This window comes from Lampetra planeri, chromosome 8 (genome assembly GCF_965212315.1).
Source record: "Lampetra planeri chromosome 8, kcLamPlan1.2.h2, whole genome shotgun sequence".
NCBI classification, from domain to species: domain Eukaryota; kingdom Metazoa; phylum Chordata; class Hyperoartia; order Petromyzontiformes; family Petromyzontidae; genus Lampetra; species Lampetra planeri.
Window position 1 is genome coordinate 9,447,267 of NC_136114.1, and position 18,287 is coordinate 9,465,553.

At 44.3% G+C, this 18,287-nt stretch overlaps 1 protein-coding gene across 2 annotated transcripts in view; it reads left to right on the forward strand.

Moving 5' to 3' along the window:
* Positions 1-1,123: 1,123 nt before the first annotated feature.
* The window catches only part of FAR2 (fatty acyl-CoA reductase 2), a 40,828-nt gene continuing 23,664 nt past the window's right edge, over positions 1,124-18,287 (forward strand). Inside the window, exons 1-4 of one of the 2 annotated variants that reach the window (XM_078596935.1) lie at positions 1,125-1,344; positions 5,853-5,937; positions 12,674-13,141; positions 16,774-16,949. In XM_078596935.1, the coding sequence (XP_078453061.1) occupies positions 12,740-13,141; positions 16,774-16,949 (578 nt within the window). In that variant the 5' untranslated portion in view covers positions 1,125-1,344; positions 5,853-5,937; positions 12,674-12,739. Of the gene's footprint in view, positions 1,345-5,852; positions 5,938-12,673; positions 13,142-16,773; positions 16,950-18,287 lie in introns of both variants that reach the window. The other variant, XM_078596936.1, reaches the window with a different exon arrangement.

Here is an 18,287-nt window from a genome sequence, read left to right on the forward strand (position 1 = left end):
GAAATGTAATGTAATACAACACAGAGGGTCGGTCAACACACAATTAACGCATAGCCTGGTTGATTACGTATTTCAAAGATTGCTAAGTTAGAATTTAAGTGTGAACATTCTAAAGAGGACACAGGCAGAGAAAACAAGTCGCCAGAGAGAGAGAAAAAAGATAAGCTTAAAACTTCCCCGTAGAAGTGGTTCAATCTTAATTTTAGAACTTTCGTGACTGCAGGAATTATTATTTGGTTCTTTCGGTTAAGTCACGTCTAAAGATAAAATAATAAATTAAATTAAATAATAGAATACGACGTTTCGATTGCAACACAAGCAATCATCATCAGGTTATTTAATTTTAGTGTGTCTTTCTCCTGATTTTCAGGCTTGCTTGCCGTGCCATCGTACTTGCAGCACCACGTTTTGTTGACCACTCATTGATATGCTAATTTTTTCTCTAACCCCCCTCCCTCTCTCTGCCTCCGCCCCCCCCTCTGTCTATTTAAGGCCACCCCACAGAGACGATCACCCCTCTCTGTTGCCTGTGTTGCTCTCGCTATGTATGTATCTTGGTGATATCTGTCTGCTAATATGTCTGTCTATAGTTTTCTGGTTAGATATTATGTCGCTATTTCATTATACCTGATGATGATTGCTTGTGTTGCAATCGAAAGTCGTATTCTATTATTTAATTTAATTTATTATTTTATCTTTAGACGTGACTTAACCGAAAGAAACAAATAATAAACTAATGAGTTAGTTTCGTCGCTTCATATTTCCTAGAACGCTTAAGCGCCGCGTTTTACTCCTCTCGGCCCAATCAGGAACGAGCACGCCACGGGGCGACGCTTACACGCGGTGGGAATTCTAATCGCGCTGTTGAGAGCGTGACGTCACTGCGCCAGAGCCGGGAGCCCGAGCGCGGCGTTCAACAGACGGCTCTTACGCGATGACGTCACCACGCCCCCGTTTCCCCAAAGCTCTTGCGTGGTTGCGTCATCACGCACCGCTCTTGCGCGGTGACGTCACGACGCACCGATCTTAGCGTGGTTGCGTCATCACGCCCGCTCTTGCGCGGTGACGTCACGACGCACCGCTCTTAGCGTGGTTGCGTCATCACGCTCGCCCAACCTTGACGCCTTCGCGCGCTGACGTCGCGGGACCCGCATAACATGGCGACGACGGGGGTCGGCGTGTGACAGGCGCATGGGTAGCAGCAGCAGCAGCAAAACCAACATCAGCATCCTCTCGGTGTCGAGGTCCTCAAAAGCGATACAATCTCACGCGTCCACGACCTGCAGGGCGGTCAGCTTCCATAGTTCTACTCGCGACGCCTTCTCTGCTCTCCGTTCCATTGAGGTACGCGCCGAGTCTGCGGGCGGGGTGGTCCAGGCGGGTTCCACGAGGACGCGGCGTGGTGACACGATGAGATCTGGAGTCTGGTCTCTCCCCCTGGGACCTCTTGAGGTCTCGGTGTCTCTCCGGGGAACCTGAGAGTCTGGTTCTGGTCTCTCTGGGAACGGAGCCCCTTGAACTTTTCTCACTCGGGGTCGGGATTACTCGTGGGTGAGATCAGGAGGTGGAGTCCTGGGACACGGGTCTCTCAAAGTGTCTTATTTCATAGAACCCACAATACCACATGGGTTCTAGTTCGCTGAGCAGGTTTTTTTCTGTGTCTGGGATCAATCGCCGGGTTTGCGATGATCTCTGGTTGCGGTGTCTCTTATCGTGGTTCCTATCCCAAAACCCTAATCTTAATGGTAATACTATTCAAGGAGTATGGGTTTTATATACAGCATCTGGTCGTTTGGATCGGTCTAATTTGGTTTTATTGCGTCTATCATCTCCATAGGTACCTTTTTTTTGTTCCACACTTCAAAAAGTCTGAACTCATTCAACCTAATTAGCTGCCTTGTCACTTCATATCTGGCTCAAGCCGGCAGATGATTGAGAGTAAGTGCGTGTGGGTGGCCAGTGAATGCAGGATTTGATACTGGGAGCGTTTATGGCAATTTAATGAAGCAAGGGCTCAACAATTGTGGCCTTTCTTCGTTCAATAATGATTGGATTGAGAGCAATGCATTCCATCTGCCCACTCATTTCAGTGACTGCGACATTGGGGGTTTAGACAGATGGGAGTACACTGTGGTATATATATATTTGTGTCACGGTGTGTGTGTGAATGTACTGTCGTTTGTGGGGGGTGCAGGATTACTCTGATTTGCCATGGGTGGAATAAAACCCGATTTATCCAGCGGCAGGCATCGGGTTTTTTCTTTAATACAATTAAACCCGATTTCGGGGAATTAAAACCTGGTTTAATGAATACGAAACTCTGATCCGAGGCTTAGGCTGCTTCCTCGTCCGTGCTGCTATCGTACTCGGGGGGGGGGGCGTCGGGCACGGGGTAGTCGTAGAATGCGGCGGGCAGGTTGGTCTTGATGAACACGAGCTTCTCCACAATCGTGGGCGCCGCCAGTGAGTTCCTTAGCTTGGAATGGATGAAGCCCATCGTTGAGAAGTTGGCGAAGTGCGGTTCTGAAATTAGAACCAATTAAACCGGATTTCCCCCAATCTCAGATGATCGGGTTTAATATAAAACGACAATTAAACCCGATTGTAAAAAACCCGACTGTGCCACCCTTGTGATTTGCAGAGGCAATTGTTGCCTGTGCACCGTTTTAGGCGGTGGGGGTTTTTTTTATTGGTCAACATTGCTCAACTGTCGGGTAAAAGTTGTTTGCTTATCCGTTCCTATGTTAACAATGAACTTGAAAGAAATTGCATTTCACTGTCAAGCCACCATGCAATGTGAATGACATTCGTTGCAGGACAAAAGGTTAATTCTCTGACACCTGCAGACTTTAACTTGTACGTGCACATTTGACGAAGGGTGCGTTGATATTTTTTGTTGTAGCTGCGTACAATTCCTGTGCTGTTCTTGGAACGTAAGATACGAGTGGACTGGCAGATGTTACATACGAGTTTTAATCTAATTTGTATGCATCCTACTTTCTCTGGGATTCTGGCCGTGATAATAGTTTTTTTTCTTCAAATTAAAAGAGTTGAACGATGAGGGGGGGGGGGGGTGAACAAGGGGTGGGGGGGGAGAAACTTTCCGAATAAAAAGGAAACAAACGGGAGTTACTGTTGTAACAAAGCGAGGGGGGGTGCTCATTGTGTGTGTGTAAAACAATGTTGGGAGGAAAAAGTTTTTTTCCCAGCGACGTTCACTCGTGCTCGGGGGGAGATATGTCATGGCAGATGTTGGGCAGAGCTGGGCTGGGGTGGGGGGCGACTTGCCTAGAGGTGGCACGAAGCCAAGCAAAACCCGGGGCCAGTGCGAGCCGCGAGGGCACGGGGGGTGCAAGGTGGTGCAAGGTGGTGCAAGGTGGTGCAAGGTGGTGCAAGGTGGTGCAAGGTGGTGCAAGGTGGTGGGGTGGTGAGCATCGAGCGGCACGTCGTGTCTGTGTCTCCACCATGAGACCCAACAGAGAGAGAGAGATGGGCAACACGGGCAGGCACCTGCTGAACAGAGAGTGTGTGTAAGTCGGAGGCTGCATTCCACTGGGTTATCGACTGCACTTAACTTTCCTTGGCATCTAACCATTGATTTGCGGTGCATTCAAATATGTAAGTTCAACGGCACTCGCCAAAAGCTCATTGTATATATGTTTTTAACTCGGCTTGCCTTCAACGTTAAATATCCCCTTAAAATATACAGCTAAGGGTGGTATTTCAAGAGTTTGTTAAAACCAAGGTGGCATCAACCTTTTAAAAGAGGTACATACACTTGCTTTCAGAGGCCTTCAACAACACAATGCGTGCTGCTTTTGCTACAGGTCCAATTAATATATTGGTACAAAACAGGTCTGCTCTTCATCAAAGACCTTGACACGATTTCCATATGCGCTGAAAGAACGTCTTGGTGTGGGGATGCGTGTGCTTGTGGCCCTTAAAATGTGCACCCTAGAGAACCCGTCGCATGGTTTTTTTTAAATAAACAGCATCTGTTGCCAGGGCCCTACTCCACCCAGACAGTTGATATGTTAGCTTAAGCGTTAGGCCGTCTCAATCGACATTCAGGTTTGGTCTCTTTCGCTACCGACCTCTCCTCAAGCAGGAATGTGCCCTTACACACAGCATATCACGCACCCATGGTGGGGGCAATCTCGCAACATGTCTCTTCGCCATCGATTCGCCGTGTTCTACCCATCACCCCCGACCGAGTGCCAAGTGGTTTAGAAGGTGACTAATTAATCCGATTTGGCGAGTCAAACTATTTCACAGTAGCCTCTTGGTAGTACATGTTGTTTATGTTGTTTATTGTGAAAATTCCGTCACTGTTCCTATGATCACTGTTTCATTGCGTTCATGGCTTTATTTTGGTGATTTCGAAAAGTTTTTTGGTTTGGCCATGTTTGTTTGTTGTAGTATGGAGTAAGACTGATGGCCTTAATCTAAGTTGTGTTGTGGTTGTTGTTGTTTGACTTGCATCCCACTGGGATTTTTGCACACAGCGTTGGTGTACGGTGTTTTTGCTGCAATAGTTTTCTGTCTTTTCTTGGATTTTCTGTTTGCACTTAGTCACATATTCACTTTAAGATGTTTTCTTGTTCATGTTTTTGTTTTATTCTTTGTTGCAGTTGCACCCGATTCAAGAGCCGAATGGCTCACAGGGCTATACCTAATACATGAACTTGAACTTGTCAGGCACTCTTTGACTTAACAGATGAAAGCGTCCGAGGCGCCACTTGTAGGGACTTAGGTTATCTAATCTCATCGCGGGCAAACACTGACCATCGTTATTGTGGAGAAAAAAAATGACCAGACAAACTCAAATGCAACAACGAATGGAAAAAAAGAATCATGATAGTAGCTCGCTTAACCGCTCCGAAATGAGAGAATCTCTGGCATGATTCATGAAGCCCTTGTAATCCGCTGTAAACAGGTGCAAATACTTTGTAATTTCTACGTGAGCGTTGCTGCCAATTATAATTGTGAGAACTGCGACCTCATTTTTTTGGGACAAATTTTTTTGGTTGCAGTTTTATATTATTGATGTACAGTATTGTTGTTAACGGCACTTTTCATCAAGCTCTTTCCTTATAGTATTTTCAGTCCTACAGAATTATTCATAATATAGATTTATTTTGGGTTAGGTCGCCTATGGATGATATTGGTCGCGAAAGCCGACGTTAAACTACAGAATTATACTTTTAAATCGTACTCTTTGATGTCTGGCAAATGCTGCTGACACGCGGGATAATTAATGTGACACGTTAATAAAAAAATATGTTCACGTTTAAAAACACATTTTTCTCTTACAAATTATAATACTGCACCACAGGTAATTTGAATCTTTTTTTCCAATGATAGCCTCAGATTCTTCACAGAATTTCAGAGATTAGTATTTGACCAATTTCCCTTAAAAGGTTTTAATGTTGGAGGACACCGTGCCCCTTTTCGTTGCTTCAAGTAATTTGGAATTATAATTGAATGTTTGAGCCAACAATCAGTTATATACAATAAAAAAATACATGTCATATTATAGTGCAATATTTTGTTACGCGAACACAGTACAGCATTTTTTGCACGATATAAGTGCTTGCACCTTCTGACTTTTACTTAATGTACATGCATTTTCCATATTGCTAGCACTCAGGAGATGTTAACTTACTGATAGAATGCAGACCTGGTGTATAATACTTATTACGCTGCTGCACCGGGAATTTGTTTGCGTATTTGGCAAGCCCCGTGGCGACACGAGCTGACTTACCGCGAGCCTGGTTGTAGCTGTAGTCCCCGTGTAAATTTAGACTTGTCTGTTCACTGTAGCATGCGTAACCTGGGGAATTTCGTTACAGGACACGTGGCCATCAAGCGCAACTGGTCTGTGCCGCCACGTTTGTTTTAAGACGTCGCTGGAGGGCTGACGTTACCATAGCGCAGGTGAGGCGCTGACGCACAACACCGCGACCACTGTCCCCCCTATGCGAGTTGGCTTGTCGTTAATTAGGGTGCAGGATAATCGGACTCTTCCTGTGTACTTTGCAGTTACGCAGTTAAGGGAGGCGTGGAAATTATATGAGCACCAGGGCAATATGTGCATTCTGACAAAATGATGCTTACTATGTCAAATATCAGCGTGGCAGCCCCCTATAACCTTGGATTTTTGATTAATAAAAAAAATTGTAAATCGTCCCAAGTTACCGTGTGAAGTATTATCAGGTTGGAAATACATTGCGTTGTTTGTTAGAACCCTTATGACTGTCGGCCAGAACATACATATGGCCCACAATAGCTATACAATTTTTTGCAGACATTTTTTTAAAGGAAATAATAAATAAGTAACAATTGCAATAGTTTTTAAAACAAAGCTTGCGTGTTTTTTAAAATCTGATACAGAGATAATCTTGTGCACATAAAATATGCAAACTTGTTACCTATAAATGACATGTAATGTAAGCCTGATGTATGCAGCTAACTTCCAGAGTCCGGCCAACATTATCAAGGCTTGCTATTATTGCGTTAATTAAAAAAAACGCACTTTTACAGTCACCCAATTACAGTACACGTGTACTGGCTGCACACATATGATAGGGATAACGTGTTTTTTTATTGTGCCTGGGCTGGTGTGAAAAGGGCTTCTTCCTGGAACTAAACTTCAGCGGCAGCTATTGCAAAGTGTCTCTTGTCATCATTTAAAAGCATTTGAAAGCTTATCCTTTTAAATCGTATGGCTTGCTGCTCTGTGACAGACTGATCAGATTGTCCGACAGCTGGATGAGAAGGCATCAATGATAGATAGCACTTAGCTGTTGGATGCGACAGAAAGCACTCTCATTTAAAAATGGGCTGCTCATTTTCATGCAGTTTTGCATTAGTTTTGCAGCGATACTGCACAGGATTACGTGGGAATGTGTGAAGGCTTTTTACAAATGTACCAATGATTAAGAGCTTTGTTCTGATTCACAATAATTGTGTGTCTGTGATATAATAATTTGAACCATAATCTCATAACAATAATGTCAATATATGTTTTGAGTTGTGCACAGTTTATACAGTTTAAGTTGCGCAAATCCAAATTGCATTTCATCACCCGAAACTAGTGGATGTCAAATTTCTCGCAGCATTTCCTCGTAAGAACCCCCCCATACCTCTTGCAAGAGTGCGTGTAACGCGCATCTAGCCCATCGCAAGTGAAGTTCCTGCAGGTTGTTCCCCTGGTGAGACTAGGCCATAAAGAAGTCTGTCGCTGGTGTGTAGGCCAATCAGTTTCAAAGACAATGCACATAGTAGCAGAGCATGTTTGTTTGCATGTTCACCACAAGTACGTGTGGTTAATGCAGACTTGATTCCTTCTAAAAGGTTTCTATTTGGTGTTTGAACATCTTAACACTTCGTTTTTTATTGCCAGAAAGAGTAAAACCTCTTCTTATTTTTCTTGCTTTCCCCTGTTGGTGCTTATCTGTCGTTCAATGCCCGGACGGCTGAATAAAGTTGCCTTGTTCGGGGGCGTTTGAGTAAATTCTGAATTGGCAATAGTATGTGTGTATGTATGTTGAACGCCTTTTGCACCATACGTAGCCAACCGTGCATGAAGAGCAAGGTACGGAGCGAAGCCCAGGTTTTTTTTGTTTTATTTATATCGGCGCATATTGGAGAAACCGGAGAGCTCTGGGCGTCACGCCTGCTTCTCCCTGTATTCTTAAGTTAAAGGTTACAGCAAATAGCACCCGGTGCAGCTCCACCATATATGGCTTTTGACAAAACTCCATCAGGCTTTGGCCAAGGTTTGTAGAGATATCAATTACAGCCAGCTCCATTTACGACCTGGATTCGTTTTAGTGGCCTTTGTGATAGCTATGAGTAAAGTTACATTAAAAAAGCCTATCTGCAGTTAAATAGGAAGTTTAGAATAGCAAAGTATATTTTTTGTGGTTTTGCATTTCTTTGTGTACATTAACACCTCCATGTGGCCGGGCCACATTGATCCATCTGTTGGCATTGTTTCCAATGTACGCATTTGAGGGTGCTTGTATTAATTGAATTCACTTGCGCCTAGTCGTGGTCGTAACGATCAGCGAATGTTTTGACAAGCAAAATTAGTGTGAAGACAACCTTTGCTTGAGGGGCAGCCTCTGCTCTGAAACATTGCATCCTGCGCACAGTGCCGAGTTCGTGTGAGTGCATCGGCAGGTTCCTCCTCATCAGCCGCTCATTGGGGGTCTTAAAACACACGCTGGTTTATATGTCGCCGCAAGGGTGCCGACAATTTCCAACGCCACAACTGGCTTTGTCGACATTTGTGTCAACTTCATTTTCCCCACTCGGAGAGTCGGATGTGAAAACTCAATGTCGACATCGCCGATAAATATCAGCACCGGCGCTGATCTTGTGACCAACATTTTGAGAGATGAAGTGCTAACGACGCCATATTTTTAAGCTTGTATATTGAAGACATATACTTTCTACTATGTACATGTACTGTAGTGATATGCATGTGTTGTATGTATAGTCTTTGTACAGTACTGTGTATTATACATGTGCTGTGCACATAGAAGACGATACTGTACACTGACATGTAAACAAAAGGTGTGGTTATATTATTAATATTAATGTATGTCTGCATGTCTGTGTGTGCGCTGCATGTGAGACTTGTGCGAGCCTGTCACCTGTGTGCCCATGGGAACGTTGCTCTGACGTCGACACAAGATGTTCCAGCCATAGCCGGCCATGTGCTGTTGGGGTGTTATGTTGCCATAATGATCATTTGTATGTGGACGCGGATGGCCCTGGCCAGTGGAGGGGCAGGAGCCAATGGGAAAGCGAGGTGGACCCAGAACCTCTCTTCATTTTGGGTACCTAAAGTCGCTCTTGCAAATAAGACTACCCCTGGCCTCTTGCGTTTCTCACCTGTGTAAACAAAATAAACTTGAACTTGGAACAGTTGCCTGCTTGTTAAAAGCATCAGTTGCTTTTTGTTTCCACTTGGCACAGGCAACGTGAGCTATGGTGACACTGAGTGCATGTGAAAAGCCTCATCAGGCATTTATTGCTGACCACTGCATCTGGTTTACTGGAACGATCCTTAATTTCCAGTTGATCAGCCAATTGCGTAGGATGTACATCATTGGAATAGTTTACAACGCCACACCTGTTTTGAGGGTTTTCTTAAGTTCATGTTTAAACATTGATCAGTGTCTCTTAGAGTGTTTCCACACTTCCATTTGTTAATTCTAGCTCTTGGAGGATAAGCTGCATCTGTGACTAGGTTTACAATTAACTTTAATTGTTAAAAGAAGTGCATTTTATTTCATTTACAAAATTTTTTTGAAAAATATGTGGAACAAATAAAAATCTAAGTTCATAACACCATTCGTGGCGGTTAAAGAGGAACAAAAATAAGTCACTCGACTTTTAAAAGTTATATTTTTATTCCAATAAGCGGAAATTATTTAATTGCCAACTGGGGTAAGATGAATCAATTGTTCCATGGCATTGTGGAGTTTTGTTTTCAGTTTTCCCTTTGGAGAATCACTGTTAAGATGTAATGCACATAAATGTCCCGCACTGCATTGTGGTGGGCAAGCCTCTGTATAGGTTTGACCATGCTGCCCCAGGTATTTGAAAAGTGGCTTTCCGTTCAAAGGAAAGTCAAACAAAGTGGACCTCAAGGCCAAGTGATTGGAGTGTGCTCATCGAACATTGGCACCTTGTGCAAAGCCCCCGGCCACAATGGGAATGGTGATCAGGGGAGAGAGGTGATGTCCCTCCCAAACCTTTGGCGCGATGACGCTCATTATTATTCCCTTGCTCACGGCTTAAATTAGTCATTAATCTCGTGCTAGGGCTTGTTGGGGATATGCGCAAGGGAGTCTTTTTTTCCCCTATTCAGCCTGCACCCGCATTTATGCTTCAAGCATTTTAACACACACTTTGAACAGGTGTGAATATAAATGTGGCTACCCATTCATCGTAGCCGTTAAGTGTAGTCGTATATTCTAACAACACACGCATTTTTTTGCTCCTTTATTCAGTATGTGCAGAGTCCTGTGTGTGTTTGTGGGATTGTGAAACCCCTTGTGCTTTCTTCAACTATTTCTCAGAAATTGTGAATTTCATTCTTTGACAAATACTGTCAACGTGGGGGCCAGGTAGCTAGAATGAATCGAACGGGCTGTGTGGATAGTTAGTTTTACTATTTAAGGCTGCCTAGGTTGCATTTTTCAATGACTCATTCTGAATTGGTCGCAAAATTGTAGCTCCGATTTTGTTTTCGTTGCACCGCGGATATCCGACGTGTCGCTCCACATGCTGGAAGCTCCCCAGTGCGTGCAGTGAAAACTCGGAAATTATTCCGGACATTTGCGGTGCAACCCTAAAGCATCACAGCTTCACATCACAACCGTTAGAGCCTACATATCAGTATGGTTACATCATTGACGTCTTAACACCCAGAGCACGCGAGTTTATTTTTCTCCAACTGAGATGGCTGTCCTTTAGATGGTCCAGACCGTATGCAACCGAGAATGGAAAGTTGCTGTCACACTTGAGGATTATTTTCTTGTTGCCCTGGGTGAGGTGGTGTGTGTACTGTCCTGGCTGGTTTTTACACTGATTGCATTTAAACGTCTTTTCTTACCTCAATCATTATGGAGTCTGATACACCACACGCACAGACCAGCTACTAGTCATACAGTTAACATTATAGGATATGTGGAAAGGGTTACCAGCAACTAAATAAAGGGGCATGTGAAAATGTAAGACGCTGAAAAGAATACAATTTCAGTGAATATGTTTGAAGCTTTTTACTGGAAAGAAGTGTCTTTGACTAAAATCACCATCAATGTGCCCAATCTAGTCAGATCTCGGAAACTATGCAGAGATAAATCTCAATCGTCGATGTTTATTTTTCTATCGCACCTTAAGCAATGAAATCTCCTCGAAGCACTGCAGAAATTATAAATGAATATATTTAAAAACAATCTTTGGTTATAAAAATAACTTTTAAATGAATAGTTACTTATTTAAATATGAAAATTATGAGTTACAATGCATGCCAGGTTGTCATGGGCTCTGTTTCATGGTCGTCAACAAAGGGCTCTGTTCCATGGTCGTCAACATCTATGCTCTCTGATTTCATAGACCCGTACTGACTAGCATGGTGAAGTCTGGTAACATGGCCTGCACGACTGTAGGGAGGAGGCCCTTTTGCAGCAGTGGTTTGGCAAAAGAGCTGTACATGGTAAAAAAAAAGTATCGCTTTGGAACGCTTCTGGTCTTTATTTAAATTTGCCAGGAATGCCATGTTTGGACAAGAGGTTATTTTTTCTCGCACCACATTAAAGAATTGCCATGAGTGAGTACATCGCAACTGTGATTTTTTTAATGCATCCCCTGATGTGCAAATAATTCCAGATGGCTGCAAATGGAAAAGTGTTGCACCCGTGTTCAGCAGGGGGATGCCGAATCAATGATGATAATTGCAGGCTGTTCAGCCCTCCTTGTTGGCAGTCTGCAAAATGCTTGAGTTATTCCGAGAGCCGAAAGTCAGAATCGCTGGAGGGCTGACATTTACAGTCGTGGTTAGGGCAGGGGAATATGGGTAGAGTGGTGGTTGGCTTTACTTTAGAAATGGCATGTCAGGCCACGGCATCATCTGGACATTTTATTTTCTGGTAATGTTTTTATATTTAATTTAAAAATGTATATCCCTGCGGTTTGCTTCATTATATGTACAAGCATTAACAACAATTAAGCTGTTTAGGTTGTTTGATAGCAGGGACACTTGGCTCTTAAGGTAGTGATTGTGGGCACTGCAATGGCCGTTTCATTTGTACATTCTGACCACAACACCAACATGCGATACCATACTTTCTAGATGATCACTCCTAGTTGTGCTATAACTGGATCGATTGGCTATTGCCGTGAGACCACCTGCCACTGAATCTGGAGCACACAGATTGAAGCAACCATCCTGCAAATACTGTGAACAGGGCAGAAACCCAGCCTGAAAGCCCAGCGTATCTGCTTGTGCTCGAAATAGTGTGACTTGTATATTTTAAAACAAATAAGGATAACATGACACCCCTTCCTATTTGTGGAGCGTTTCAGTGCACGATATTAACGTGTAGGAGGATTTTGGCCAATTTACTTACCTGCGTTTTAAAGGGATAATGATATAAATGTACATTTAATAAATTGGTAATCCCTCAAAAGGGAACCACTTCTCATATTTTCACTCATTGTTTGCAAAAACAAAGGGAAATGAGAGCAGACTTTGAAGGCCAATTTATAGCAGCTTTGCACACAATTTTAGTATATTTTTTCCCCATGTGAACTTGACTCCATGATAGACGTTTGCTCTTCTGAGGCTGAGGCATTTGTCATCAATGGCTCTCTTCCTGAAGGTATCCAGTAATTGGTGGAATAATGTTCCGCCTTTGTGGCTGGCGCTTGCAGTAGCACCTAAGTATGAATTATTGATGCTTTGCTCTGCCTTGAACAGAGTGCTACCAAAGTCTCGAAAGGCACTGTCTAGTGCAACATATTCACTGTGCGAAGTTGATTTACGAAGGCTTTTTAGGTGGCTCTTGGGTTCACTTGATGTTGTTTTTGTGCTACCTTTGGCTTGCCATTTGTAAAAAAAATTAAACCCTCTGTGTATTTACTTTCTTGACAGCGTGACTTTCCCGTATCCTGCAAGAACAGTGGACCAAAAAGACAAGAAAATTAAGCAGAGCACGGCATGAGCTCATCTGTCTGCATGGAACAGGCCCCACTCCTCAAAGTCCCAGCCATGCTTGGCACGTCGGGGCCAGCGCATCTCTCGTCGCCGGGCTTTGGCGACGACACGCAGACCGCCCTCCCTGCAGCGCCCAAAGGTGGTGTCGGTGGCCTGGTGTACGGCTCGATGCAGAACACGGGGCCACCAACATCTGGCGCTCGCCTCGGGGCCCCCGTCCCATCCGTGGTCGACTTCTACGCCGGCAAGAATGTGATGGTGACGGGCGCCACGGGGTTTCTGGGCAAGGTGCTGGTGGAGAAGATTCTGCGCTCGTGCCCCATGCTGGGGTCGCTGTACGTGCTGGTGAGGCCGAAGGAAGGGCAGAGCCCCGAGGAGCGCATCAAGCTCATGACGTGCTGCAAGGTGAGGGATCAGTTGGCCGGCCTTTTTTTGAGAAGTGTTTGCAGTTGGTTGCATGAGGCTGACTCACCCAAGGCCAGATTTCGCAACCGATTTTCCACATTCCAGGCGTGGGTGGCGCACATGCCTGGTAATCAAGCGCTGGGGTGCCAAGGGTTGGCAGATCATGCGCAGTATATTTATGAGACTTCAAAACTCCTCGTGGCTCCAAGGTGCCCAGGATATGGTAGTGCAACAAGTGTGTTTTTGAACTTGCCTCTGAGGACCTTCGAATGTTAAACCATCATATGCATGGGCTTGTTTATGGATATTCAGTTTCTTTCCCCCCACATGCAAATCACTCCTTGAAAAGGAACTTTCCAAACATCCCAAAGCAGAATAATTTGAAGAGCTTTGATATTCTGAGCTTTTCTGGATAAATAACTAGACATTATTATAAACCACACATGATGAACATTCACAGCTTCTGCTGTTAGTGCTGCGCTGATGGTTTGAGCCGAAACGAAATCCACAGGGAACGATGTGGAGCCCGCTTTTCACGACCTGTGCACGTGGGAGCATTCACGTGCATCGACCAAGAGCTTTTGTGGCGCCATTTGGGGGAGCACCTCCGTGAATTGGGGTCGTTGCCAGAGGCTTTTACAAGATGCCCGAGGAAAGAATCACGCCAGCATACGTTACTGTACAGTATTGAGGCATGTGGAATGCCGAGTATTTTGTGGGAGTGCCACTACCACCAGAGACGGAGGAGCCACATGGTTAGTTTTATCCCACTGAACGGTATAAAATGCCATTGATTAAACTCGGTACCCTGCGGCACTGCATTCATTTTAGTGATGAAGTGCTGCATTTGATCATTTGGGTGTTCTTTCTCAAGTTATTATTCTATACACCCATGGGTGTAAATTTGTAGGCTCATTAGTGGCCTCCAATGCACGCTAAACGCATACAAAATGCCACGAATTTTGGCCGGGAACATTTATATACGGAAGTGTTTCCGCCTAGGGCATAATTATGAAAAGCTCTAAAGCACTACTTTATACTCGCAGCCTCAGAGCGCAGTGTGAGAAAAAAGGTCATTCATAATTTAAATAACATGAAATCTGCTGTGTTCGTGATTGCCAAGGGAGTGAATGTTGGCTTTAAACGGCTCTTGAAAGAAACTACCCAGATGCTAGAATCACCGATTCCTCCAAAATGTGTTTTATAAAGAGCTTATGTGGTGTTGTCTTTACACATCTGTGGTGTGACACCAAGCAACAGCTCCGTTTGGAGGCCTTGATTTTAGCAGATGAGGGCCCATTGAGATAACAAAGCTTTGATGTAAGGGAGAGCAGATCAAGTTGTCGGTGGCAACGCAGGCCGTTTTACCGTGAACGCGATCTTCACATTTAAATTTTTTCGCCGTGGGCAGCACATCAGTCGCACAACATCCATATAGTGAAGCTTGGCGCACAATTGGCCACTTCAATCTCCTGCTGTGTCGGGGCTGGGAGCACCCGTTTTTGTCTCCCAACATCACGGGTTCTTCTCTGCAGTGGGCACGGTCGGCCCCCAGGCTATTAGCAGCTCGCCGCTACAATTCGGGCCGATTCGGCAACATTTTTTGAAAACGAAACCCAGGGTGGTGTGGGTGCTTTGGTCCCGTGACACAAAGCGGCTTCACAGTGAGTGGACAAGGCTATAAATGGGCCCTTGTGGGCATGGCACTAATTTAAATCTTAATTTGCTGCTTTATTATTAAACGTATTAAAAACATGTTTCTAGAAACAGTTGGGAGCGAATCAGCATGTTTGAGCTCCATTGTGGTGTTTTAATTTTCAAATGGGCCTGAAAAGGATATTAGATTGAAATCATTATACCTCATTGTACATGATGTATAATAACACTGACAACCATGATTAGCTCCATTTGGGGAAAATGTTTTCTTTGTTTGAAACTTTTTACTATTTTAATTTTACCAGGGAAGGCCCACAGAGCTATATAGCTCTTTTTCATAAGCTAACCTGGCTACGAATGATAGCTCAACGAAGTGGCTTACCATGTGGAAATGTATAGCAGCCAAATACTCGAAACGCACGTTTATTTATGTGGAGGGAAAAACCGGAGGACCTGGATAAAAATCCACTTGACCACTAGGAGAACATGCAAACTCCAAATATACAGGTGTCGGTGTCTGGATCGAACGCACGACCTCCTGCATACCAGGAGAGATGGTTAACATCTCGCCACCGTTGCGCCCAGGCCCTGAGTGGGATTCACACATTTCCTGGCAAGCATGGCGGTGCCATGGCTATTGGCTTGGGTGGTTGGGAGTTGACACTTTATGATTGAATGCACCTTCAGTATCGGGTTATGCACCGTCTGGAGCACTGGACGACACACACATGGAGAACTAGTTTCCGTAGATAGGAATTCAAATATCTTGCTGAAGGATTGTTCTGGATTCATGCATATTTCTCTAATGTATTGCCATTAAAGTGAAAAAAGCGTATCGCCGCTAAGTTTAGCAGCCTCTATGGCATTTACATTTTATTCTAACAAATGTCACTCGAATGTTTATGAAACGGGCTACTCCTGGAGGATTTGTTATCATTGACACACAATGCTTCCTGGTTACGGCCAAAGCATTAAAAGCACAACAGTGGAAATTGTGGTTCTTGGCCTTATCTGACCCGGGCAGGTGAGCCTTTGGTAATTGGATGCAGCGGGTGGTTGTTCTCTCATAATTTGGTTAGTATTGTCCCCACGAATAGAGCTTGAACTAAGGAGACTGGTGGATAGGCCTGTGATATTCACAAGCGTTGATGTCGAAACTGGAAGGCAATAATGTTCAAATCGTCGAATTTGTTGCTCATTAAATCCACATTACCAGTGTGTCTTATTAACATTCTGCAAGAATATAGCTGCAATACAAGTGCAGTGTCTTCATAAGATAACTTAACCATATTTTTCATTTGCCACCTCAGAAACAATCGTCCCTTGATGCTATAGGAAAGGCTTTTCTGCTGTGAATTTTTTTTTTTTGCTAAATATTGCCTTTGGCATCCATGCTTTAAAAAAAGAACCCTCTCCTAATTTTAACTGCATGACAATGGTTTACAAACCTTGTGAAGTGCCGTTCAAGAAACTAAATGTGTTGTATTTTCCTACAGCCGTGAGTGGGAGTCCATCCATTAATACTGTTCTAATAGCGCAGTCGTTGCCACGACCCACACGTAATCCCGCCAGGTGGCTCAGCTGCAGAGCAAGTGGCTCACGGAAGGTCACGTGTTCAAATCCTGGTTGGGTGTTGACTCGGCCCATCGACCCTCTGGGTTCGATACAATTCGTACCCCTTTGTGGGTAAATCAACAATCATGAGGAGTGACTCGGTCCCGTCATAGGAACGTGGAATTTCCACCACTGGCTTGCGGGCAGATGAGCATTGCTTCAGTGGTCATTTACGCATGAAATCACTTTATGCAATGCACATTTAATAAATGTGTGTGTGTGTATATATATGATTCAGTTGTGGCCAACTTTAAGACCTAGAATTTGTCTGCGAATCTGCCATACAATTGTCCCCCGGCGTCCTCGAGAGCCACGACTTCCTGACCGCTTGCCCGTATCCACCGCCGCTTGTCTCCTTGCAGCTCTTCGACCGCCTGCGGCAGGAGCAGCCTGAATTCGAGGCTAAGATCATCCCGGTGGACAGCGAACTGACGCAGCCCAAGCTGGGAATCTCAACTGCAGATGAGGACCACCTCGTTGCCACCATCAACGTCATCTTCCACTGCGCTGCCACCATCCGCTTCAACGAACCTCTCAAGTAAGAGTACAGCTCGGTGCGCACGCGCGTAACATGTGATGCCTGGTACGTGATGCGTGCAAACCCCCATCATTACAGCAAATGACTGAGGGTACGCTTATAAAAGACCAGGTATGCGTGTGGCAAAGCTCTGCATTCTTCTTCCTGGCATCGTTTCCCCACTCGTGCCGTCTGCCTTGCTGGTACTGTACTAGACCATCTCCACATCACTCCGCAGCCCTGCACCTGTTGAGATGTTTCCTTGATGATGTGGCGTTGTCCTTTGCATTGGAACGAATTTTATCATTCTGAGCACTGTCTAATTTATATTGCACCTTGAGATGGAACATGTTTTGAACTGCATTTCTGCCATTTTGAGTGGTTGGGTCTGTTTTATAAGCAGTGACTTTGGCAGACAATGTACACGTATGACTTCTTCTGTTAATAAGAGCATAAATAATTGATTAGGTGAAAGTGCAGAGTTAATGCATTTGACATTTTAACAGTCAGCAGCTGGGTGCATTAATTGGGACGAGGTTGGTGACTCCATGTGAATTCCCCTACACTTGTAGATTATGTGATGGAAAGATTTGTAAAAACGAAGTGGTCATGTGGCTCCGTGGCAGTCTGTTCATAGTTGACTCATTTTTCTTGGAAGAGGTTTATGTGGCGTAACTCTATAATTGTTCCCGATTGTATACGGGAACGTTTTGCGTGCTGGCAAATGCTCACATTTGCTATTAATGTTCAGCTTTGTTTTGCAATCTCTCATTCTTTATCGGGGAGGGGGCGAGGCACTGCTGCCAGGTGTCTTGTATGGTTGCCGTAGCCAAATGTAGGAATTTGAGCTTTGAGCTGAATCAATTTGGGGTAATTACAGTATAACCCCTGCGGATTGGCGGACGTCCCATGTGTATTTCATTATTCAGTACCAATTCAAAGCTCAAAGTGAAACTGCCCTATGGCAGTATTTTGCTTTTGCAATGATAGTAAGTTGTTAAAGTGAAGCACTCTCTGTATTTTGTGCAAGAAATGATGATATAAACACATTTTAATGAATTGTGACATTTAACTGCTTTTCCAAAGCATATGAACAATAAAACAAAAAAAATACAGTCGGTCCCCGGATTGCGGAAGACCTGAGTTACGGAATTTGACGTTATGGAAATGTTCCCATAAATCATGTAAAAAAAAATGAATATGCAGAAATGTTTGCGTTTAGTTATGTAAGCTAAAACAGTGCAGCACGGTCAAGTTGTGGATGAATACCACGAAGCGTAAGGTCCTCGCTCCACCAAAACGCCGCCTTCACCAAGCCTGAGTTTCACTCGGATTAAGGCAAATGGTATTTTTTTGTAG